This window comes from Vanacampus margaritifer, chromosome 16 (assembly GCF_051991255.1).
Source record: "Vanacampus margaritifer isolate UIUO_Vmar chromosome 16, RoL_Vmar_1.0, whole genome shotgun sequence".
Classification (NCBI taxonomy): domain Eukaryota; kingdom Metazoa; phylum Chordata; class Actinopteri; order Syngnathiformes; family Syngnathidae; genus Vanacampus; species Vanacampus margaritifer.
Genome location: NC_135447.1, coordinates 149,687 through 174,073, shown reverse-complemented (window position 1 = coordinate 174,073; position 24,387 = coordinate 149,687). Strand labels below are relative to the sequence as shown.

The 24,387-nt window shown below is 46.5% G+C and overlaps 4 protein-coding genes across 9 annotated transcripts; all 4 read left to right on the top strand.

Annotated features, from left to right (window-relative positions):
* On the top strand, positions 1-8,415 carry ddx46 (DEAD (Asp-Glu-Ala-Asp) box polypeptide 46). Of its 5 annotated transcripts, none has more exons than XM_077546859.1 (23): positions 1-157; positions 364-534; positions 897-1,019; positions 1,095-1,182; positions 1,305-1,473; positions 1,543-1,838; positions 1,931-2,038; positions 2,126-2,291; positions 2,380-2,500; positions 2,610-2,785; positions 2,899-3,020; positions 3,094-3,172; positions 4,220-4,302; positions 4,380-4,544; positions 4,825-4,987; positions 5,107-5,300; positions 5,950-6,087; positions 6,188-6,337; positions 6,677-6,904; positions 7,024-7,242; positions 7,350-7,494; positions 7,977-8,050; positions 8,132-8,415. In XM_077546859.1, exons 1-23 carry the CDS (start codon positions 129-131, stop codon positions 8,177-8,179), a joined length of 3,255 nt encoding a protein of 1,084 aa, XP_077402985.1. In that variant the 5' UTR covers positions 1-128; the 3' UTR covers positions 8,180-8,415. The 5 variants fall into 5 exon arrangements, with proteins under 5 accessions (XP_077402985.1, XP_077402984.1, XP_077402983.1 ...); XM_077546858.1 differs by having other exon boundaries at positions 1,302-1,473; positions 1,934-2,038; XM_077546857.1 differs by having other exon boundaries at positions 1,302-1,473.
* Positions 8,416-8,742: 327 nt separating this feature from the next.
* On the top strand, positions 8,743-12,562 carry c16h5orf24 (chromosome 16 C5orf24 homolog). Its single transcript, XM_077546338.1, has 2 exons — positions 8,743-9,075; positions 10,109-12,562. Exon 2 carries the CDS (start codon positions 10,112-10,114, stop codon positions 10,727-10,729), a length of 618 nt encoding a protein of 205 aa, XP_077402464.1. The 5' UTR covers positions 8,743-9,075; positions 10,109-10,111; the 3' UTR covers positions 10,730-12,562.
* A 464-nt stretch (positions 12,563-13,026) lies between these two features.
* Positions 13,027-16,450, top strand: txndc15 (thioredoxin domain containing 15). Its single transcript, XM_077546337.1, has 6 exons — positions 13,027-13,233; positions 13,600-13,886; positions 13,948-14,085; positions 14,146-14,309; positions 14,475-14,605; positions 14,689-16,450. The coding sequence occupies exons 1-6, from the start codon at positions 13,143-13,145 to the stop codon at positions 14,883-14,885; spliced, it is 1,008 nt and encodes a 335-aa protein (XP_077402463.1). The 5' UTR covers positions 13,027-13,142; the 3' UTR covers positions 14,886-16,450.
* LOC144036066 (pterin-4-alpha-carbinolamine dehydratase 2) lies at positions 15,863-23,473 on the top strand. Of its 2 annotated transcripts, XM_077546339.1 has the most exons (5): positions 15,863-16,006; positions 16,881-17,012; positions 22,073-22,153; positions 22,611-22,702; positions 22,898-23,473. In XM_077546339.1, the coding sequence occupies exons 1-5, from the start codon at positions 15,896-15,898 to the stop codon at positions 22,902-22,904; spliced, it is 423 nt and encodes a 140-aa protein (XP_077402465.1). In that variant the 5' UTR covers positions 15,863-15,895; the 3' UTR covers positions 22,905-23,473. The 2 variants fall into 2 exon arrangements, with proteins under 2 accessions (XP_077402465.1, XP_077402466.1); XM_077546340.1 differs by having other exon boundaries at positions 22,611-23,473.
* The last annotated feature ends 914 nt before the right edge of the window (positions 23,474-24,387 follow it).

The window sequence follows — 24,387 nt, the reverse complement described above, 5'->3', positions numbered from 1 at the left end:
TCGCACTTTGGCGACGTCACGAGATTTAACGGAAGCAGTCGTCCTCCGTGAAAACGCCGCACGAGCAACGTCAAACATTAGTTGGAAACTCATTGGACTTGTTTCACGACTGACTTAGCGACATCGCAATGGGTCGCGAGTCGCGGTACGTCCGAAAGTGTGTTTAATTTTTTATCTTTTTTTGTATTCAATATTTTAAAAATGTACTGCGCCCCTTTTTAACGAGATAAAAGCTAACCTTAGCATGCTAGCTAACTACGCCGTTTCACGTCAACAAAACAATGCCCGCCAAGATTCGCGCCCATATTAACCCAGTTCATGTTTTAATGTTCGCGATTAAACCACTCTTGTGTTGTTGTATAGACATTACAGGAAGCGCTCGGCGTCTCCGCGGCGGTCCGGCAGCCGCTCGAGGAGTCGCTCTCCAGACAAACGCTCCAAGAAGGACGACCGGGACCGAAGCCGGAGGGAGAGATCGCGGAGCCGAGACAGGCGCAGGTCTCGCTCCCGATCCCGAGACCGAAAGCGAGCCAGGTCAGTCCAAAAAAGCCACCTGCAAATGAATGACGTATGGATTTTCCAGTCTCCTGATCATCTCTTCATTTGTGTAAACAGGCCGAGTTAAGTCACATATATGATTTTACTGCCTTGACTCCCATTTGAATTTAAGTGTCGACCCGTTCTAGTTTAACATGATGCCTGGCCATTGGTGGCATGTGGAAGAACAGTTTGTGGACTTTGAGATATTTACAACTTTGTGGGAACATTTTGGGGATGGCCCCTTCCTGTTCCGACGTGCCTGCACAAAGCAAGGATCGAAAAAGACCTTTGATTTTGGATGAACTTGTCTGGGCTGAGGACTTTCCATAAAGGGTCTTCATTCCTCTTCCGTGCAGACGCTCCAGGAGCAGGGAGAGGAGACGGTCCAGAAGCCGAGACCGCAAGAGGTCAAGCAGCAGGGGCCGAGCCAGGAGGTCACGCTCGGCCAGCCCCAGCAAGAGCAGGAAAACTGATGAAAAGTCAGCGTTCTTTCACACCCAAAATATTGACTTCATACTCCGCTAAGATCTAAAAAAAAGTTTCCCCCTTTGCAGGGCAAAAAGCAAAGAGAAAGAAAACCTAGATCTTGTATCGGAGAAGAAGAAAGTTAAGGAGGAAAAGGAAGAGGAGAAAGTCGAGGATGTAAGTTTAGTGATTAATGTGAAAAAGTGGCTCCGGTAGTCACACAAAAAAGATTCAAATCTTTGTAAACCAGCCCTAAAAACAAAGTGTGACAACCCCGGCCTAATTTGTGCCCCTAGCAGCAAGACTTTGACCAGAACAAGCTGGAGGAGGAGATGAGGAAGCGGAAGGAGCGTGTGGAAAAGTGGCGCGAGGAGCAGCGCAAGAAGGCCATCGAGAACATCGGCGAGATCAAGAAGGAGCTGGAGGAGATGAAGCAGGGCAAAAAGTGGAGCCTCGAAGACGACGACGGTGAGCGCACGCGACTCAAACGCAGGTGTCACACTTAAGCCAGTCTGAACACGGATGTCCTCATTACAGATGATGAGGAGGACATGCCCAACCCGATGGAGGCGGACGACGACGACGACGAGGAGGAGGGTGAAGGAAAAGGGGAGGCCAAGGAGGGCGAGGCCAAGGAGGGCGAGGCCAAGGAGAGCGAGGCCAAGGAGGGCGAGGCCAAGGAGGAGGAGATGGACGAAGGCGAGAAGGACCCCGACGCGACTGTGGAGAAGCAGGACGACGAGGATGACATCGACCCGCTGGACGCATACATGGAGGAGGTGAAGCAGGAGGTGAAGAAGTTCAACATGGGAGGTGTTAAAGGAAACGACAAGGTGGGTGGAATGAGACGTGCCCATGCTGCAACAGGAAATCAGACCTTTGGGTTTGAGAGGTATTATTGAATAATTTTTATGATTATCACCAGAAGGGGGCAACGATAACCAAAGTGGTGACAGTGGTTAAAACCAAAAAAGGATCTCACACTCACAAGAAGAAGGGCGAGCTGATGGAGAACGACCAGGATGCCATGGAGGTAAAGGGACCTTTTCCAGGTGGTGGGGATTTATTTCTATTTTTTTTTTTAAACCAAGCTAATTCATATCTCCAACGTGTGACACAGTACTCATCGGAGGAGGAGGAAGTTGACTTGCAGACGGCGCTGACGGGCTTCCAGACCAAGCAGCGGAAGATCCTGGAGCCCGTTGACCACGGCAAGATAGAGTACGAACCCTACCGCAAGAACTTCTACGTGGAGGTGCCCGATTTGGCCAGGATGTCCCCCGAGGGTTCGTACGTGGCACAACGGCCATTTTAAGTTTGGCAACGGAACAAACGCGTCTTCCCGTTTGCTAACACATTGGCGATGTGTCCCAGAGGTGAACGCATACCGGCTAGAACTGGAGGGAATCACGGTGAAGGGGAAAGGCTGTCCCAAGCCCATCAAGACCTGGGTGCAGTGCGGCGTGTCCATGAAGATCCTCAATGCCCTCAAGAAGTCAGTATCAATGGAATCATTTTGTTTCAGAACCCAACACCAAAGTTATAATAAATGCGCTAGCGCCACCTACAGGACTGGAGTGTTTTAACTCTATCAACCATTCTAGGCAGAGCTACGAGAAGCCCACCCCCATCCAGGCCCAGGCCATCCCCGCCATCATGTCGGGCCGAGACCTCATCGGCATCGCCAAGACGGGCAGCGGCAAAACCATCGCCTTCCTCCTGCCCATGTTCAGACACATCATGGACCAGAGGCCACTCGAGGAGTCCGAGGGGCCCATCTGTGAGAGACACGCCTTTTTTCTTTTTCTTTTTGTCCGCATTGAAATTCTCGTGGGGGACAAGCTGTATAGAAAACGGAGCGAGGAAATCTGCTGTGTGCTCGTTCTCCCTCAGCCATGATCATGACGCCCACCAGAGAGTTGGCCCTGCAGATCACCAAGGAGTGCAAGAAGTTCTCCAAGTCGCTGGGACTGCGAGTGGTGTGCGTGTACGGAGGCACGGGTATCAGCGAGCAGGTAAACCTTGGAGCTACAAGTCCGCCGGCAAAAGATTGCCGCATGAATGAATTGCCGGTAACTTTCCTGCCAGATTGCCGAGCTGAAGCGCGGAGCTGAGATCATCGTGTGCACGCCGGGGAGGATGATTGACATGTTGGGCGCCAACAGTGGTGAGTGCTCGCATGTTTTGCTTGTTGACAAGTACCACTAGCTTTTTATTTCATCTATTTATTTATTTAGTTTGATTTTTGGAGCCAGGTCTAGTGTGGCGACTTTGTGTTAGTCATATACGGTAACACTCAAGAAAAATCAGTTCACGCCAAAAATATGCAAGTTGTTTAGGTTTCATTATGTATGCATTTTTTCTTCATACATTTTATGGGCCATCTTTCAATAGACCGAAGGACATTTGTTTACTTACTGTAATGTTTACAATACAAATTTTGTTGTAATGTATGTTTCATTAGGTGCTCTTCTTTTCGGGGGTATGTGCAAGAAATTTGTATACAAAAGTATCAATTCTAAAAACACATGTAGCCAATTAAAAGCTTTGTCCTCTGCACTTGAGTAATTGAAGAGGAAATCGGTTGCTTCCAAGCATCAAGCCACAGCCTGTGACCAGATTACCGTAAATGATGGAACAAACGCGCACACTAAACCCATTCAATGCCTTTTTGATGAGTCGACTTGCACGTCATGATATTTGATCACGCCAGAACCTCCTTACTAAACTCTTGACATGATTTGAAGACTTTTTGAGATGAGTGCTCTCAACAAGCCTGTGATGCGTTTGCTGACGATCAGGGCAAAAGCAGGTACGTGCACTCGGGGCCTTTTGTCAGCCCGAGATCAACGTCAACGTGTCTCATGAGTGTGGCTGTATTGCGAATGTGGGTCTCGTGGAAGACTGGGTCTGTGGCTTCCACACATGCGCGGTAATCTGCAATATGTTTTTTCCCCTTCTTTAGGTGAGAAGGCGTGCGCACGGTCAGATAATACTTGAATGGGGCTCCATCTCTTGTTTTGTATCTTGAGGCTGTTTTCTGACTTTTCAGGTCCCTCGCCAAGATGGTACGCAAGACCTGACTGAGATAGACAAAAATGAGCCACATTAAAAACTTGCCACCTTAAAGTAGTCCACGGCGGCGCATAAGTTGATGATGTTGTGCAGAACGGCTGCGAATCGGCTGATGTTTGTCTACCTTGACGGCGTGCAGGTCGCGTCACCAACCTGCGCAGAGCTACGTACGTGGTGCTGGATGAGGCGGACCGGATGTTCGACATGGGCTTCGAGCCGCAGGTGGGCGCCGCGCCGGCACTCGCACGCTAACGCGCTTGATCTCCAACAATTTGAGAGCCTGCGATTCCTGCCCCAAGGTCATGCGCATCGTGGACAACGTCCGTCCCGACCGGCAGACGGTGATGTTCTCCGCCACCTTCCCCCGGGCCATGGAGGCGCTGGCCCGGAGGATCCTGGCCAAGCCGCTGGAGATCCAGGTGGGCGGCCGCAGCGTGGTCTGCTCGGACGTGGAGCAGCACGTGGTAAGTTTCCGGGACGTGATGAGCACAAACTGCAACTAAAGCAAAAGCATTTCGGCAACTCCCATTTTTCACCGGACTCAAACCAGACTAAACTCGAGCCCTCATTGATAAACAATACGTGGGACTAAATCCGTGTGTATTTCCGCCGATTAATGAAGACGAGATAAAGAAAATGTCCTACTTCACTTGATAAAAACTGGACTAAAATCTATGGACATTTTAATTCATGAACAAAAAGGAGATGAAAATAAATACTGGATTTTTTTTTGTCTCCCTGCAGCTGGTGATCGAAGAGGACAAGAAGTTCCTGAAGCTGCTGGAGATTCTGGGCCACTATCAGGAGAAGGGCTCGGTCATCATCTTCGTGGACAAGCAGGAGCACGCCGACGCGCTCCTCAAAGACCTGATGAAGGCCTCGTACCCCTGCATGTCCCTCCACGGAGGTAGCGACCGCCGCCGCTTCCCGCCCCGCTTCCCGCCCCGCTTCCCGCCCCGCTTCCCGCCCCGCTTCCCGCCCCGCGCGCTCTTCGTTCCCGCCTCACCTTGCGGTCGTCCTCGGCAGGCATCGACCAGTACGACCGAGACAGCATCATCAACGACTTCAAGAACGGCGCCTGCCGCCTGATGGTGGCCACGTCGGTGGCGGCGCGAGGCCTGGATGTCAAGCAGCTCATCCTGGTGGTCAACTACAACTGCCCCAACCACTACGAGGATTACGTGCACAGGGCCGGGCGCACGGGCCGAGCCGGCAACAAGGTTCCGTTCCGTTTCGGCGATTGACGGGGGATCTTGCGCAAAAAGTGCAACTATTACAAATTAGAGTCTAGAGCAGACATGGGCAAACCCCGGCCCGTTATGCTTTTCAATCCGGCCCGCCGAATTTATCCAATAAGGCTAGAAAAAAATTCAAAATCATTCATTTAATTTTGTCCCTGCAATGCCCGCGTTTCACCAATAGGTGGCGCCAGATCACTGTATGTGCTATTATAATCTATCTACATTTCTCCTCCCACTTTGCCAAATAGTGTGTAAATGCCGCATCTTGCATATTCATTGAGGCAAACGTACTACCTGGATTAGGGCTATTTTAGAATAATCATAATAATAATACATTTCATTTAAAAACAGCACCTTTCAGAACACCCAAGGTCACTTTACAAAGCATAAAAACACAGCAAAAGTTGAGCTAAAACAATAAAAATGAAGCTGTTGGAAAAGCTGTTTTAAATAAGTGGATTTTGCACATTTGAAAAACGCAGTCCAGTAAATCGGGTTGTACGTTTATCTGTGTGTGTTTACTGTGCTATGAGGTCCAAATGCTCCTGGTCCGGCCCATCTGGCAAAATTTCCAACCCATTGTGGGCCGCAAGTCAAAAAGTTTGAAATGTCATCTGATTGAGCGCAGGGATACGCCTACACCTTCATCACGGAGGACCAGGTGCGATACGCCGGCGACATCATCAAAGCCTTGGAGCTGTCCGGGTCTCCCGTCCCCGCCGACCTGGAACAGCTGTGGGCTTCCTTCAAAGACCAGCAGAAAGCGGTAAGACAAAGCCGGGAAAGCCGGAAAAGCCGGGAAAGCCGGGAAAGCCGGAAAAGCGGGAGCCTCGCACCTTGTGCATTGACTTTGTTTGCCGGCGCAGGAGGGCAAGACCATCAAGAGCAGCAGCGGCTTCTCGGGCAAAGGCTTCAAGTTTGACGAGACTGAACACGCGCTGGCCAACGAGAGGAAGAAGCTGCAGAAGGCGGCGCTGGGACTGCAAGATTCTGACGATGAGGACGGAGCGCTGGATGTGAGCAACTCGAATACGTGTACTTTGAAGTGGGCTGCAAACGTGCTGACAGCGGCCCCCGTGGTGGTGGGGGGGGGGGGTGGGGGTCAGGGGTCAGGGGTCCTTCTCCCTCCCTTTGCAATCAAAGTAAGATTTCCAAAGTCAAGATTAAATATGGAGGCACACTGAACATTCCTGGAAAAACATTCTCCGCCTTCAAGTTAACCCCACACTGTTGTTGTCGCAAACGTGCAAAAGTTATTTCCTCCTCTTTTCAAAATTGGTTAAGTCGCGTGCATCAACACGCCAACCACTTTGCTTGTTCGTTCTGCCGTACCTAATATTTTGATCTCCTTTCAGATTGAGGAGCAGATCGAGAGCATGTTCAACTCCAAGAAGCGCGTGAAGGACCTGACGGCTCCCGGAGCGGCGGCGGGTTCGGGCGGCTCCACGGGCGCTTCGACGGGCTCGGTGAGCGGGCTTGCGGGGCTCGGACCCACGTCTGCCGGAAACATCCAGAAACTGGAGATGGCCAAGCGGCTGGCGCTCAAGATCAACGCCCAGAAGAACTTGGGAGCCGAAGCTCAGGTATGTTGAGCAACTTTGCTTTTACCGCGTGGTGAAGCCATTTCCATTTCACGTCCCCCCCCAAATCGGAGCGATTTGCATTCCCTGAGCTCAGCCGGTCTGCGCCCTCCGTTTTCCAGGACGTGATGCAGCAGGCCACCAACGCCATCCTGCGCGGCGGCACCATCATGACGCCGTCCGTGTCGGCCAAGACCATCGCCGAGCAGCTGGCCGAGAAGATCAACGCCAAGCTCAACTACACGCCGGTGGAGAAGCTGGAGGAGGAGCGGCAAGCGGCCGAGCAGTCCGAGACGGTCAAGCGCTACGAGGAGGAGCTGGAGATCAACGACTTCCCGCAGGTCGGTCAATCAAAAGCTCGCCACGCCTTCAATTTGGGGAGATTTTCATTTGCAGAAAAAGCTTTCTTCGGTGGTCATATTTTCACTTTTCATAATCCGGCATGCAGACGGCCAGGTGGAAGGTGACGTCCAAGGAAGCCCTGCAGAGGATTGGCGAGTACTCGGAGGCCGCCATCACAATCCGAGGAACGTACTTCCCTCCCGGCAAAGAGCCCAAGGAGGGCGAGCGTAAGATCTACTTGGCCATTGAAAGTACGTACAGCATCTGACCTTTAACTAATCCATGTTATTGCTTAATTCCAGTTGAGAAAAAAAAAAGAGGTTGTTTTTGTGGCTTGCCGTAGTTTCAAGCACGTCCCCGCTGATGTGCACTTCTTACTCTGTTTTCCCAAAATGCAACAGAAGACTTGAATTCTTAGAAACTGAGGGCTTGAGTGTAACCATTTCCCCTTCTTATGAGTAGGACTACAAAGAAGCCTGCTACTTTTTTATTGTATATTTTTTGTTCTTGCAAGATTGACTTCTGTTTAAAAAAAAAAAAAAACTTTTAGGGAAGGGTTTGAAAGCTTGTTTGCTATCATGAGAAATCAAGCAAATCCAAGAGGGGAACTTATTTGGAATAAATGTCATTGCTTTGCTTTTTCTACAAGCCCAGGATGGAAATGTGTTTCATTCAAATCAGATTTATGCCTTGAATATGTCTGAGACGAAGTTTTGTTGTTGAATATTTGCAGGCGCCAACGAGCTGGCTGTGACGAAAGCCAAAACGGAGATCACACGTCTTATCAAGGAAGAACTCATCAGATTAGTAAATCACGTTTTCATTGATTGATTGATTGTTTGTTGTTGTCTTTAACATTTATTCATTGAAAACTATTTTCTTTTGCAGCAAAACTCCTACCAGCCGACCAGCAAAGGACGATACAAAGTGTTGTAAACGAGGAGACTTGCTTGTCATCAAAGAATTTTTTTTTTGTCTTTTTTGTTTTTAAACAATGCTTTCTTCCCCGCCTACATTTTTGTAGGTTTTTCAGTGCTGTTAATTACTGAACCCTTTCACAGGTTTTCCATGAGCGTCGCCTTTTTTCTTTTCTTTTTTATACCCCAATCATCATTTGAGAAAGGATGTTTTTAAATTTCCCCTCCCTAAATAAATCATAATGTTGGTGAGGACGTGATGTGTTGTTTTTTCCCCCCATTTGTATTAATGTATGTGGCTGCAATGCAGACTGCATTTTGCATTATTTAATAGTCTACTTTGTATATTATTCATCAGTGGTGGGATCCTGCAATTGGGTTCGAATAGGCGTTCAAAGCTCTGTTTGCGATTACGATGGATAATTGTAGGATAATAAATGAACAAAAAGGTTTGTTTGGGGGCAATTGGTGTTCATAAATGTTAACATTTGACGTAAAAAAACGACATTTAAGCGCAATTGAAATTGCATCGACTGTGGGGGTGAAGGAGGGGGCGGCAAGGCAGGAAAGACTTCTTCCGAGGGTCTCCGTTGTGCGCATGCGCACTTGACATCACTCGCCGCTTATTAATTTTTAATGGCAAATGGCTGCTTTTCTCATCTCAAGCCGTGGAGCCAGGAGATGAAAAATTGAATCTTAAGAACCCACATTTTTTTAAAGCTATATTTCACGCCTGGGCCTTTGAAAAGAAAGCCGCACGATGCGGTGATTGGCCCCCCGAGAAGAGTCCAAAAGAAAGCCGTGTAGTGAAGGGGGAAAATGGACTCGTTTGCGCTCTGAGGGATGAAAAAGATCGTTCTTTTTTCCCCCTCCTTAACTCCTTCCCCGCCGACGCCAAACGACCATTAAGCCAAGGTAACAATCTCAGCCTTTAAACAAGTGATAATTGTCAACACGGTGCTTGTTTTATTATTTATATACCCGCTATCAAATATTAGCATCGATGCTAACGCCTATTGCAAAAAGAACCATTGTGCGCTACTCGCCGTTTCGTCACACAAAAAGATGCCAGAACCGTACGCGAGAGAGCGGTGTTGATTTATTTAAAAAAACATTTTTTGTGAATGAGTGTCACCCACACACTACAAATAAGTATTAAACGCTGCACTGTGCACCTCCCGATTTACCCACCGCTCACTCAAGCTTGTTTATGTTGCGGCTGAAGTTGTCAAGGAGCCTATTATGTCTGTATAATGTCGAAAGTGCTCGCTCAAAACGTAAAGAAAAAGGATGTTTTTTTTGTTTTGTTTTTGTGCTGCCGTCCGAATGTTGACAAACTTTTCTTTTTCTTTTTTTATTGTGGCGCACACTGTATCTTCTATTCGAAAAATCTCACTGCATACCACAAAAAAAGTCACATTCGGTTCATAGCTAGTACATACTGTACATCTTGATGACATATTGATATATCATTTCAACATAGACAGTAGTGTGTAAGGTAAGGCATGGAATGGACGTGGTATGCCAACATGAGCGTCTTTCTACAGGCTGTGAACATTAATACTGTATGTCGTACAGTGCAAAGAATGTGTAATGAATGTCTTCAAGTGACGATCTTAAATAATCCACAAAACAATGCATTGAGATCATTGGAGTTGATTGATCCCTGGGACCATTGGTGAGTAATATGAGACACTTTTTTTGATGTCGTTTTTGAAAGAAAATATCACACAAATGTTTTTGTTTCCCTTTTATTTGCTTTCTACTGCAACCTGTTTTGGCAACCGGATGGCGCCCTCCACTTGTTGTAGTGAAATCCCCATTGCTTCAAAATGACCACGTGAACGATTTAGACAAGCATTCCTCACGATTGACGGAATTCTCAATAGATACAAAAAATTCAATCAATCATACCCGTCTCATCATCTATGCCATCCCCCCCACGCAGAAGATGATGCGGCAGGTGACGAGCAGCGACTTCTGCATGAACGCCCGGCCGTCGTGCTTGGCCGACGATGCCCACCACCCCGCCGCGCACTTTGACCTGTGCCCCACGCAGCCCAACAAGTTCTACCAGCCTCCTCCGCCGCCTTCGTCCGTCCAAATGACGCTGGCCTCCATGGCGCCGCTCGGCCCCGGGCTCAAGCCCATGGCGTGCCCCCGACAGGAAGTCCTGGGGCCTGCCCAGCTCCCCGCTGCCAAAAGCGGCGACCCGGCGGCGGCGGCGGATAACGGGAAGAAGAAAAGCAAAGGCGCCGGCAAGACAGGACGCCGCGGGCGCCCGCTGGGCACCACCAAGCTGGCTGGCTACCGGACCAGCACGGGGCGCCCGTTGGGTACCACCCGCGCCGCCGGGTTCAAAACCAGCCCTGGGAGGCCTCTGGGCACCACCAGGGCGGCGGGCTACAAGGTGAGCCCCGGGCGGCCCCCCGGAAGCATCAAGGGCCTCTCGCGACTCAACAAACTGCCGTACGGCGGGACGTGCAGCGGGGCCGCCTTCCCGTACCCGCTGGCGCACAAGGAGATCCTCTGTGAAGCCTCGTGCAAGGACAAGACCGACGCCGAGTGAGCTGAGATCGCTTTTGAAATGATGGACTTGAAAAAAGAAAAAAGAAAATCGTCCGCCTGCGCATCTCTTTTCTCGATCACACAAACAATATTTCTTGACACTCCTGTTGGACAATTGAGGAAAAAAGACATTTGTGCAATGTTGCATTCAACAATTTAGGACACCTGTATGGCAATTTTGAAAAAAGGGAATCCGTCAGTCCGGACCTTCACCAAGTTTGCACGACGTGACAGATAAGCGCTACACCGGCGTGGCTAAATGTAGCGTTTTATTGGGGGGGGCAATCCAGCATTCAGCTGCATTTTTAGGGAATTACTGTATATAGTCAGAAAAGCAATGTACATTATGAATTTGTTTATATTGATAGTACATTTTCCTTTGAATCGTTTTCAATTCTAACATGATTCATATATTTACAGTATATACTTACCCCCCCCCCCCCCCCCCCCCCAGTAAAACTCAATGCAGACATGATGACATTTGAAACTGAAAGTGCAAAACGCAGCAGTTTGTCCGCTTTTGTGTTGCTGAGCACTTCGAAAAGGTTCCATTTGGTGCAATCATCTTGTCACGTGTATTATTCTGTCATAACTTTTATACTAGACCATGTTTTTAGTATCGATATTCTTCTTCTACTAGTGTTTTGATAAATGTAGAATGCGCGCGTGTGTGTGGCTTGCCTGGACCAAAGAATAGGAAGGACGTCATTAACTTCAGCATGAGATGTTTTCGCATAAAAATAAGAACAAAAAGCACTTAAAGAGCACCGTCCCATTAAACCTTCATATGATTGTTACGTTCACCTGTCATGATATTAGCTAACGAGGCACCTAATAAATTGGCTGTAAAACTCCTTGTAAATGTTCTTCACCTTACATTGATTTTCCTTCCTCTTTGTTTTAATGTGTGTAACATTTTGGAAGATGTTGATGATGTCATCTGAACACGAACGGTTATCGAGTGAAAGCCACAAATTCATTCATCAATTCAAGTGCATCTTAATAAATGAGAGCATGGTTTTAAAAAAGGAGTTCAAGCTCGTATATTTTAGGAAAAAGGACATTTTTTTACCTGATTTCAAGTTCTTTTTTCATTTTTAAATATATCACATTTAATTTTCTTGAGACGGTAAACTTGGCATTTTTTGTTAGCTTTAGTTTATAATCATTTCTGTGTGGTGAATCTGTATCCATTTCACTTTTTCAGAACTAGTTTCACTACTTTTTCACTTTGCACTATTTAGGTTCAGCATTCACTCTCCAATTATATTGTGTTGTTGTTTTTTTACCCCTTTTTTGTTACTATGGTATCGATGTCCTCGCATGTGGGAAAGGAGAGCCGCGGTCATCGATGCACTTTTCAGCTACAACTGTAAAACACTGAGCACTCAACTCCAAATTTGATTGGTTGATTTTTTTTGATATGGTGTGAATTTTGCGTATATTCATATATTGTGGCGGTTCTAGTAATTATCTTCTAATTTATTCAGATGCACTTGCGTATATGCTATAACAATAAACATTTATGTTTTCATACATTTAATATAATGCGCCTAAACTTAAAAAGAAACACATTTTGCTTATAAAGGACATGATTTTGTTCTGAAATGTTGACATGAATGGACTGTGATTGGTTTGAAGTCATTTTTTAAAAAGTCATTAGTACAAGACTTGTAAATAATGTCTACTAGGTTAAGTGAGAAAGGTGTTACAAAGGTGATACTTGTGAAACAAAACAACAAAAAACAACTTTGTATATATCGTTGTTCATTTTAATCCTGCATGGTTGTTGTGGAATGTCCAAGAGTTGTGTAATAAAGAAAAAAGTGAAAGATTTGGGCTTTTCTCACCGTTTGCAACACATTTCACTGCCTTTTCTATCATTTATGCTTCTTTTTTTTGTAAATATTTAGCAATAGCGTGTTGGATTATTTGTATGATTAAAAATGCCAGGCAAATCATGTTTGAATAATAAATCACAAAATGATTGATTTAAGATCAAGTGTAAGGGTAAAAACGTATGTTCCGTAAATTGCTTGCAATTATTTTAGAACGTATTTCTGTTATTTACATGTAATATGTGAATAATAGCTTTTTTTCTTCTTCTTCTTTATAACTTCAGAATGTAATTTTAATAATTACATTCGAATTTTATAATTTTAGCTTTTATGTTTTTTTCTCTCCAGAATGTTGTGTTAGTATTGTTAATACACATTTAAATCATATTTAATAATTTGTCACAACATTTTGTTAAATAAATCATGAGAGAGACGGTGTCACAGTTGAAGCCATCCGCCATTAAGCTCCTAACGTTGGTTCCGCTTTATTAAATAGCCTTCGATCCCACGGACTTTGTTCGATACACCGACTCAATCATGTCTTGAAAGTAGCAAGACACAACTTTTATTATTTTCATGAACATGTCGCGGTTTGCTTGGACAAATCTTAAACTGACTTCTGTCTTATTAATTTTCGTGTTGGGCTTTTGGCCGGTGACATCACAAGGTAAGTGACGGCTAGCTTAGCAGTTGCCCTGTTAGCAAAACATGATTCTTCGAATGGCAATTTAAAGTTCACGTTTGCCCATAAAGATGTTGTTGTTTTTTTACAGGTTATTTATTACGACGTGAGTTGTAATGTACGTTAACATGTAACAGTTTTAGCAATCTGTCGTCACTGGCCACAACATTAGGTACACTGGATAAAGCTAAAGCCCAAACACAATAATGAAGACGTTGTTAAATGAAGGCTCGATTTTAATTTCAATGGGAATTTGTGACCATTTTATTTGTACTTGCTTTGATAGGTTAGCAAGCTTTGCAGGAGCCTGATAACGATCCTGATCATTTTCAAACTAGTTTTCTTTCCCAGAGCATGACGAGCCCACGCTGTCGGAAGAGGAAGTGACGTCGCACTTCGAGGACGTCCCTGAATTTGCAGAGGGCGAGGATCCGAGGTTCCTCAAGCGTCAGTTCAAGACGGCCGAGATGGCCGACGCCTTGATGGGCAGCGAGGCCCCCGTCCGCCCGTCCGACATGGAGTCTCTCTTCCCCAAGAACGTCAAAGACTTCCAGTCGGGCTTCTCGCCGCCTTGCGACGACGGCGGAGAGTGTCCCGCCGCGGGCGCCGAGGAGGACGGCGCTGAGACGTCCCAGCGGGTAAGAGGACACGTCCCTTGGCTGTGGCCGTGGACCTGTTGTGAACATTGTGCTGGCTCAGGTGACGTTGGACATGGTCCACGCTCACTCGGCCGAGGAGAAGATCGCCGAGGCCGCCAAGACCTTCAAAGTCACCTGCGAGCAGAGGAACGTCAGCGACGTGGACACGTTGGCCGTCAACGTCCTTAATGCATCACAGGTGAGACGCACCTCAACCGCACGCTCGGGAGACGAAGAGTGACGTTGGTGTTGCCCTCAGGACCTGATGGACTTCTTGAACGTCAACGGCAGCGAGTGCTCCGTGGTTCTGTTCTTCACGGCCTGGTGCCAGTTCTCGGCTGGCCTGGCGCCGCACTTCAACGCCCTGCCGAGGGTCTTTCCCGCCGTGCACTTCCTGGCCCTGGACGCCTCGCAGCACAGCAGGTAACCGTCACTGAGTCGGCCGCGCGGGTTCAGTGCAGTTCCACTCGCATCCTGTGGGCGGCGGTAGTGTCACAAAATGACCGGCCGACCACCACGCATGTTCAGTTGATGATAACAATAATAATAAATAATAAGACAGCAAATTGAAAGGACTTATTTTATTAGTCTGTCCACACGATTTGGGACGGTGGCGGTGCCCAACATCCTCCTGTTCCAAGGAGCCAAACCCATGGCTCGCTTCAACCACACCGAGAGAACCCTGGACACGCTGGCCTCCTTCGTCACCAACCAGACGGGTGAATACCCGACGCGCGCACGTCCAAAAGCTGCGTGGAAAATAATCACACCCGCCCGCGCGCGCGCGCTTGCTTTTTCCAAGGGTTGGAGGCGGGGCCGGAGAGGAACGTGACGGCCGCCGACCGCCTGGGTCCCCTGGCCGGCGTGCCGGTCCGGAGCGTCGACTGGCTGCTGGTCTTCTCCGTGCTCTTCATCGCCGGATTCACCGCTTATGGGATCCTTCGCGCCGACAGCATCCGCTGGCTCATTCCCGGACACGAGCACGAACATCAGGACTGACGCAAACGCGGGACCAAATGGAACGGCTTTCATCAAGAACATTTGTATTAAAGGCCGCTGTGTTCAGGCGACGTTATCAAATGTGTGAGGCCTCAAGTGACCCAAAAAACGGATTTGAGCGTCTCCTTGCACACATGTAGCAATTTCCTAAAGCTACTAAACGCAAAAAAACAACTGTTTCAGCAGGGTAACAAGATGGCGTCCTGACCAGTTGGTCACACTGTGATTGCTCAATTGCTGGTCACATGACATATGGACGCCATCTTGTTAGCATGCACAAACGCGGTTGGCCAAACTATACACAGCTCTGTCCATTTTGAATCACTACTGCCACCTGTTGACGAAAATTGGAACTGCACACCGTTATTTTATTTTTAACTGCACAATGTTCACATGACGTCACATTCGCAGGCAAATTCATACGGGAAATTCGAACCACACTGGAAACTGTTAGCCAGAGGCTTCGAGGAGTACTTATTGTGAATAGCTAAAGTGAATGAATCTACTCATTCGAAGGTGTTGCGGTCATAAATGATTACAAAGGCTATTGTAAAGATGAAATATCTTCGTCAACAGCCATTATCACGTGAGGGAGATGAGAAAAAAACGAAAATGCTGGTCACGTGACGTTTAGCCAAATTTCTATTCAATTTCAGTTGCTTAATTGGAAGAAGAAGAAAAAGAAAAAGACCAGTTTCTCAAATGTGGGATTGAATGTGACTATCTGCATCTTGGTCAACATAATTAGTCGTTTCGTTTTTAAGTCAGGCACGAAATCTGAAGCCAAATGTTTAGTTTTAAGCGAGTTGTGTAATTTGGTGACATAAATCATTGTAGTGAATGTGACGTTTGAATTGGCATGGCGAAAGTGCTCATTTGAATCAGGCAGTAGCGCGAACAGCTTGATTGCTGAGCGAGTCGATGAGGAGCGCGTGTGACATTTTGGTGGTGAGGGTTCAGCAGGACTTGACGAGGAGCAGCAGGACAACCCACGGAGCTCGATCCGCAGCATGTCCTGGTTAATATTTAGCCCGGCAGCCAGCAGCCTTTGGCCCCGCGCTCCGCTCAGGCTCAGCGGCCTCAATCTGCCTCGTGTGTCCAGGAAATACTCCACTAAAATGGTGAGTAAACATCGCCCTGTCGCGCGTATGCTTGGAATTAGTAGGAAGTGTGCATCCGCGTGGCCATGTTGTGACGTAGTACTTCCCACTGACCCCGGAGGTAAAAAGGCTCTGTCGAAACGACGAAATCGTATGTGGTCGTGATGTAATGCGAGTGAACACAAGGAGGGGCGAGGGGGTGCGAGTGTTGGAACGCGGCCATCGGCGGCCGGAAATGACGCTGACGTGTGAAAGTCGGAAGTCCGTGGCTTTTTTTTTTATGGTTTCAATAGCTAGCTTTTTTTCCTCCTTCACTTTATTAACACACTTGTAGAGGATATAACGCCTGAACATGGCAAAATAAACAAAACTGGGGATTCTTGCACATTTTGTCACTTAAAATAAAAGAGGAGCGTACACATCAAAAAAATCAAAACAATAAATACTGCTTCATATTGGCACTTATTTTCCTTGCATATTTCTTTCTTTCCCACAAAAAAAACAACTTAATATCAGCCATAAATCCTTGAAAGGAGGGTTTACAGTTTTTCCACTTGCATTGCACAATGAATATGATATTTGCCCATTAACAAAATAAAATGAATTCAATTCAAAACAGAAAAGGTCAAATCATCCATAAAGCAAACAACATGACTTAATTCAATTTGTGGAACGTCATAAATTTTTACTGACACCCGAGTTCTTATATCAGTCCAAAATCTTTGTCAAATAGGGCAAAGAAAAAACAAATGATCCAAAGTTTCTTCGTCATTTTGGTCCGTGGCATGGTGTTTTCATGACTGCCACCTAGTGGATCCATTGGGCATCGCACCCACAACATATCTTCACAAGGATGTGATCGTTTGTTTGACTTGTCAAATGCATTATCGTGCAGTCGTCTGACTCTCATTGGCTAACGCCGGCCGACCGGGACCAGCATGTGATGTCGCTGAGGGCCACGGGTTGGTTGGAGGTAGAGGACCGAGACGCCATCTTCAAGGAGCTTCACTTTAAAACCTTCAACCAGGTGAGGTCACAAAATCTACAATGGTAAATGGATTAAAAAAATAATAATTCTCCTGTTTTGAGACCGTAAAGGCACAACAAAGAAAAAAAGGGATTTTATTTTTTAGAGAGATTTTTTCTTTTCTTTATCATAAACGAGGTTTTATTTTAAGGCCATATTTCCCAGCTCTTGTGTGAAGTGACGGCAAATTCAGTGTGGCCACCGTCACCCCCAGACTTAAACCCTATTGATAGCCTGTGGAGCATTCTTAAAAGATTCATAAGGTGAGTGCTTTTACGGCAGCTAATTTAATGTTTATATTTGTCAACTTTATTGATCTTTTAGGAAAATGATCACAAGCAACCGTATGCTTAACACGACTATCCAAATTAAAATGGTCATTCTCGTTAAATGTATGGAACGATGACTATTCTAATGGTTTTACCTCGCGACATTTAAAGACATGACAGAAACCAGCGCTAATGTCAAAACAAAAAAAACAACAACAAACTCCCAAGTTGTTGTTGTCTAAAATGAGTTGGAAGCGCTCAAGGCCACTTTGCGGACTTCCTCTAATCCCGCCGCTTGTTTGAGCCGTTGGGAAGCGTTCTGTTTTGGCCCTTTTTACACTTCCCCGCTTTTGAAGTGGGGGGCCGGCCTCCCCCCGTGGACCGCCTCCTCCGCTCCCCTTACCACGGCGTGTCACCTTGCGTTAGGCTGACGCGAGCCAGGTGGCCCTTCCTTGCGCAAACAAATCTAATTGGTTAAAAAGTTTCATCTGGCCAGCGTTTATTAAAAAAAAGATGTAAAAAAAATGTCTGGTGTTGTCCCAGTCTGGACAAACGTTGGCAAAAAAAAGTCCTTTTTCATCAGACATGCTGAGGAGGCCTCGCTTTGGCCGCAAAACAAAAGAAGTTGTGATGAAAATGACAATTCCAATTTGGAGCCGACGCACAGAAGCGCAACATGGCAAGTTGAGCTTCATCATTCGTCCCGCGGGCACATTCATTGGCATGGAAACAGGAGTTTAGAACATTTACAGACAACTTCCGGACCTTTTTTTGTGGGGGGGGGGGGGGATTATTTTGTAGAAAATAAAATAATACATTTTCTTCAGAAATATTAAGAAATGTTACATTTCCATGTATAAAAGCAAACAATAAAAGTAGCACATTTCTATAAAAAGTGGAGCCAGATTATATTTGGGATGACCTCAGAAATGATTTTGCTTTTCTGATGTACATCCTCTGGTGGCCTGTAGGGGGCGGTAGAACTGCACTCCCCTCACCAAAGTGAAGCGTTTCCAGCTGGCCTTGCTTGTCGGCCCACTTGATTTTCCTTTGATGAGAGCGAGTGGAAAGTGTCGGTCGGTCGTCCGTCCGTCGGTCGGTCGGTCGGTCGGTCGGTCGGCGGGCGCTCGCTCCCGCCACGAGCCCACTTTTCCTCATCGGCGGCGTCCGCTTCCATTGGAAAGATGCTGGCGTCTTTTTTCATGTGACTTTTTCAAATGTGTGTTTATGCGCTGATGTTGTTTACGGATGCGAACATCTGCTTCGCATTTGGCCGCGACGGTTCTGTTTGGAGCGGACACGCAAACGTTCGGGGATTACGCTGCTGCCTTCTAATGTATGGAAGAACATGCATTGCTTTTGTTGAGTTGTTTTTTTCTTTTCTTTTTTCTTTTTAAATCTTCAAGCCAGAAGAAATGCTGGTGGTTTTCTTGCAATCACTTTCATTATTATTCTTTCAGGAAATTTTGAAGAAATGGCGTTGAACGCCCAACATCGTCCTCCGTCAACCAGGAAGTAGCTTGCGCGCTAACGAGCAGATGAAGAATCGGGACTTTTGTTAACCGTCGGTCCTTGGCTGCGGGAACGCCAGCTGGAAGCTTCTGGAAGGACAAATGAGACGTAAGAGGCGCGGTCTCCGTCCTCCGCCTCATTGGCCGCCGCCGTTCAAGTCCTTCCAAGGGGGGCGTGGCCAGCCGCTAACCGTCGGGTGCGTAATAGGCGTCCTGACAAGAATGTTGGTGCGTGTGCGTACGCACGGCCCGGCGCGAGGCGAGGCGCAATCTGCATGCACTTAGTCCTGGCAAGGCGGAGCGGGCGCTCGTCTTAAGCCCCCTTTTGGACGGCGCGGCGGCGGAAAGCCGATCTGTAAATAACAGACATGTGTTCCTTCCAGGCGGCGGCCGCGGTCGGAGCGTCTCATCCCGGTTTGTGTGACAATCACGCCGTAATAGCTGCAAAATGGCCGACGGGGAGGCGGGGTTGACTGGTGTGGTTCTGATTATTGGAGGCGGGGGCCTGCGGAGCGTCACGTCAAATCATGTGATTTTGACAGCTCCGCCGCCAAGGGAGGAGGCGGCCGCTGTTTTGGGCACCTTCTTCGTAACGAGCTTTCTTTCTTCCAGGTTTGCGATTGGCTGAAATGACGTCATTAGTTCCCACAAGCTCGCCGTCTATCTCCGTGTGTGGCGATGCTTTTTCTTTTTCTTTTTTTTTTGGGGAGCAATTTTGCGAATCAATGACTTCATTTTGAGGAGCACAATTCTGATTATGAGGAGCAATTTTTTTTCAGGTTCATTTAGAACATTTTGCCACCATTTTTTTTTTATGTTAATATTCAACTCGGGGTTCACACGTCAAGCGTTGAAGAATGTTTTGTTATTGGAACATTAAGCCTTCATATTTGATTTCAATGCTGTCCAAACGTGAACCAGATTGCAACAGATTTGTTGTTCAATACATATCTTTTCATACAAATCTTAATGTGTACATGAACAAGTTTACTGATGAGGATTTTCTCAATTTGAGTTAAAAAAATCCAACACTCAATTTATGTATTCGTATCGGGATGAATCGAATCGCGATACGGATGGAAACGGCAGATACGACACAATTCACACCCCTATTCGTCATCTTACAAGAAAAAAGGTTATTTGAACACCTTCTCAAAATGTTGCTCCTACTGATTGTGGAAAAGACGCCTTCATTCTCTAACAAATAAGATTGTAGTGAAAAAAACAAAACTGTCTTGCGATTGGCCAGCGAGCACTTCCGGGTGTGGTCTGCGTTTCGCCCAAAGTCAGCCGGGATTGGCCGGCACAGGAAAAGCCCAAATTGCCGGGTAGACAAAGCATGGACTGGTGGAGTCCTTGACCCCTGTTGACACGTGGGGAGGGGGGAGGGGGGGGTGTTAGTGGGCTGACCCCCACCCGCTCCCTCCCCATCAGCAGCACTTGGCCGCCATCGCGTCCCACCACTCCCGTCCGTCCCTTACTGCCCCCGAGGGAGAAGGCCGACGTCTGGCGGCCTGTCTGGACATTCAATTCCCAATCATTTGTACTTTGGGATTAGCGGACCCCCGCCCACCTAAGCACTCACACCCAAACTTCATTTTGGGCTCCCAGATTGTCTTCTTCTTCTCAGGGTTCATGTTACGTCCGCTTGGTCGTCTTCGTTGCTCTCACATTCCACCGTCCTCTCAACCTGAGCTGTGTGCTCACCTGGACCTCAATGTTGGCTCACACCTGTTAAAGGACAAAATGTGTGTTTTTTTTATAATCATAACTATTTTGACCAATCATGACTACAATGAGCTAACATTGTTCAAAATGTTGGTGTTAAGTGCGTTAGCAGTTTCGCTAAAGCCAAAAAGAGCCAAAACGTGGAATCGTTTTGTGTTGACAAGCTAGCTAGCTAGCTAGCTAGCTGCTAGCGTGGAACTCAATCGATCAGAAGCGCAACAAGGAGCTTATCCGCAAATGCTTTGACATAATCGAAGCAATGTTCCCAATTGGTCAACTGAAGCCATTGTCCAAATGTGCTATAATACTATTTTTTATTGTAATAATGGTCCACGTTTAAAAGTATACTAGTGAGGATATGTATATATTTAATAGTGAGTTTAATTTTAAAATGTTGGTAATGGTAATAGTGGTCCAAGTCCAAAGCTATGCCTGTGTTTGCTAATGCTGACAACATTAGCATTCGAGGACAAGAAGCAAACAACCGCTCCAAAAGCCATCAGACGTGTTTTTTTTTTCTTCTTCTTTTTTTTTTTCCTTTCCCGTGTAGGCAGGAAACGAAGCCCTCGGTCCGAGTTGAGCGAGGACAACAGCTGACACCACGCCGACACAAAGCAGACCCCCTCGGACGCCAAATTGGTGGCAGCCGGGTCAAGTTGCAGGAATATGCCAATTACTTGAATTGATGGGCGGGGCTTGATGCGCAATTGGACGCCGGGGTCGCCTTACGCCGCCTTACGCCGCTTTACGCCGCTTTACGCCGCTTTGCGCCGCCTTGCGCCGCCTTACGCCGCCTTGCGCCGCCTTGCGCCTTGGGACCCGAGCACTCGGGGACTTTTTAGGCAAACTGGAAAGAAATGAAGCCGCCTAACTCCATTTCCTGTGCCAGTAATGCCGTTTGCTCATGTCAGGTGGGCGCGGGGCTGTCGTGTCAACAATGGCCTTTCAATTGATCTAATTAGGCGGGGAGGAAGTGTTTAGGGGCTTAATTGAGATTGCAGCGGGAAATTGCTCCGAAATGGGTCCGGCCGGCCCTTTTCGGAGCAGAGCAGGCCAATGACGAGGGATTTGGCTCGAGACTTTGGAGGTAATTACAAGAAGCGTAATGGCCGCGTGCGTCCTGATTGGGAGAGCGAGCGCCACATGCCGAACGCACGCGCGCGCGCGCGCTCATGGCCGCCATTTCCTGTGTGTGCGCGTGTCGTCAGATGTGCGAGAGAGAAAAAGCTGGACATGTTGCGTACCATTTATATGTCATAAGTATATTTTATTTTTTTATTTTGTTGTAAACCTCATACATTTCTCAATGGGGTTTCTTCCACTGATGCATTAAATTGAATTCATATTTTTAGAATTTTACATTTCAATTTTCACCAAATAAAATAAGCACATATATGCTGTCCAAAATTAAATAACGCTCCAAAAGAAGGCAAAATCACAATTCAAATGGAAATATTTGCCGCATCTTAAAAAAAAAAAAGGGATTTAAAAGACGATCTAAAATCGTGCCAAAAGTTTCGCTTGTTGAATATTTGCCGGCTTTTGTTTTCAGGCGTTCGGCTTCATGTCACGTGTGGCGCTGCAGGCCGAGAAGATGAACCATCACCCCGAGTGGTTCAACACTTACAACAAGGTGACAACAAGGCAACACTTTGTTAAAGGCAAAAATCATCGTGAATAATGTCATCAGCAAAATCATAATCTGACATGCAGCGCGAGTCGTGCTCGGCAGTCGTTGGTGCAAAACTGCGGCAGTTTGACACGTTGGCGAATCATCGTTTGTGGCTTTCAAAAGTGTCCAATGAGATTTTACATATCTAAAGTACGGCAGGTACTGGAAAAGGGAATACTCGTACTTGGAAACAAGTGGCATCAAACGTTCCTGTTGAAAAGGATTCGTTCTTAGCCAATCACAAACTGGAAGAAAAGTTTGCATGCACAAGAATCGTAAATCCGGAAAGCATGCAAGAAAACTGTTGGCTTCAAAGTCAACATGACAAATATAATAAATGAAATTGATGGAAATGCTGTTGCCGTCCAATGAAAAGTGTCCCTGCGCGTGCGTGTGTGTGTGTGTGCGTGCGTGTCAGGTGCACATCACGTTGACGACGCACGACTGTGGCGGGCTTTCCAAGCGAGACATCAGGATGGCCAAGTTTATTGATAAGGTCGCTCTTAACATGTGAGTTCAAATACATGTTATATTTTGTATACAAAATTGTCACAGTTTGTGTTAGCCGCCATTGCCATTCGTTTGCCGTTAGCAGCGTTAGCATTCCTCATTAGCAGCTCGCTTTGTACCTGCTTGTGCAAATAAATGGATGTCATTATTATTATTATTATTCTTGTCTGACCAAAACAATTGCGACTTTTTCAGCGTGTAAGCCGATCACAAACCTGCAAACAATGGCGGGAAAAAATGCATTGGAATGATTTTGCAGCTAAATGCATAGCTTTATTTTTTTTATTTTTTTTTCAGTGGAATAAATATCATGAAACAAACGTACGTTTATTGTTTCTTTTATTATTGTCTTTTTTTTGTCAATTAGAAACCTTAAGGGCATTCTGGGAAAATGTGCACTAAAATTACTTTGCAGATCATCACATAGCTTTATCTATTTACCCTTGTGTTTTTTTTTAAGCCAACCTGAAGAAAAGAAAAAATATATGTATAATAATAATAATAATGAGGAAATTCGATTTCTGCTTTTTTTTCTATTATGAATTTATTTCTTTATTTTTGGAGTCAGAAAGGTGACTTTGTGGACGACCGCATAGCCTTATCATTCATGAGCTAACACATTTATACATGATTTTACTCAATATTAATATCCGTTTTTTCTTGCTTATCTTGATGCAAGTGAAGACGTCCTTCATGATTTTTGGCCCATTCAAGCTTCTCTTTGCGGGCGACCGCATAGCTTTATTGTGAGCCTGCAGGTCTCTGGGTTCGTTTTCGGGTTTTGTGAAAGGGGGGGGGGGGGGGTTGATTTCCATTTGATTTCCATTTGATTTCCATTTGATTGTGTCTCAACCCTCGATTGATTCGCTCCCACAAGAAGTTAAGCCCAAGAAAAGAAGCCACATCAGCAATACTCGACTCCAAAGAGATTCCGTCCAGACAAGACGACTTGCTTGACTGACTTTTTTTTTTGGGGGGGGGGGGGGGCAGCAGCAATATGACTGACAAGTCTTATTTTTATGACATATTTCTTGAAAGGCTAAATAGTCCTGAATATCATCCCAAAATGTATGATGTCATACTTGTTTCATTAAAAACATTTTTTTCACTCGATGATGTTTTGCATCTTGGGTTTTTATTTCCAAGCAATTCATTCGAATTTAATTGCATGTTATGTCATTTGTGTCTTAACATGTGATTTCTTGACGTGTCTTCTTGTCGTCTTTGAGGATCTTTGTGGCGGACCAGCGTTGACTAATTGCGGACACGCTGTGTGCACGTCAGCTTCTTTCCTCAGCCGCGCACGCGCGCGCGCGCGCACGCACGCACGCACGCACACGGTCTGATTGCAGCGAGTTGGACTCTTGCAACGATTGCGTCTGGATTCCACTTGGCAATATTTTCCGACTCCTTCTTCAGTCCCACAAAGCCGCGGCCGCATTTTGCAAGCTGTCAAGTGCAAAGCGACAGGTGGCGCTATAATGGCCGCTTGGAACGGAAAGGCACAAAAATGTGATTTGACTGGAGTGTATTGTTGAATTGTGTGGAGCTATTAGTTGGTTTTAATTTCGTTTGAACTTCAATTCTTTTCTTTGCTCTTTTCCATTGTATCTTTATTGTATTGATTTGATGTGATTGCGGGGACTCCCCACTCTGAGCTTTTGTGCATTGAGGTCATGTGACCC

What these genes read in the sequence shown, in the direction of transcription:
- ddx46 (XM_077546857.1), top strand. Translation starts at nt 129, where the DNA reads ATGGGTCGCGAGTCGCGGTACGTCCGAAA. An exon ending in AAGAGGAGAAAGTCGAGGAT is followed by an intron (nt 1,183 to 1,301) that starts GTAAGTTTAGTG and finishes TTGTGCCCCTAG; the next exon opens with CAGCAAGACTTTGACCAGAA. An exon ending in ACTTGGGAGCCGAAGCTCAG is followed by an intron (nt 6,905 to 7,023) that starts GTATGTTGAGCA and finishes TCCGTTTTCCAG; the next exon opens with GACGTGATGCAGCAGGCCAC.
- c16h5orf24 (XM_077546338.1), top strand. Translation starts at nt 10,112, where the DNA reads ATGATGCGGCAGGTGACGAGCAGCGACTTCTGCATGAACGCCCGGCCG.
- txndc15 (XM_077546337.1), top strand. Translation starts at nt 13,143, where the DNA reads ATGAACATGTCGCGGTTTGCTTGGACAAATCTTAAACTGACTTCTGTC. An exon ending in GCGCTGAGACGTCCCAGCGG is followed by an intron (nt 13,887 to 13,947) that starts GTAAGAGGACAC and finishes GTGCTGGCTCAG; the next exon opens with GTGACGTTGGACATGGTCCA. An exon ending in CTTCGTCACCAACCAGACGG is followed by an intron (nt 14,606 to 14,688) that starts GTGAATACCCGA and finishes GCTTTTTCCAAG; the next exon opens with GGTTGGAGGCGGGGCCGGAG.
- LOC144036066 (XM_077546339.1), top strand. Translation starts at nt 15,896, where the DNA reads ATGTCCTGGTTAATATTTAGCCCGGCAGCCAGCAGCCTTTGGCCCCGC. An exon ending in ACTTTAAAACCTTCAACCAG is followed by an intron (nt 17,013 to 22,072) that starts GTGAGGTCACAA and finishes TTTTGTTTTCAG; the next exon opens with GCGTTCGGCTTCATGTCACG. An exon ending in GGTTCAACACTTACAACAAG is followed by an intron (nt 22,154 to 22,610) that starts GTGACAACAAGG and finishes CGTGCGTGTCAG; the next exon opens with GTGCACATCACGTTGACGAC.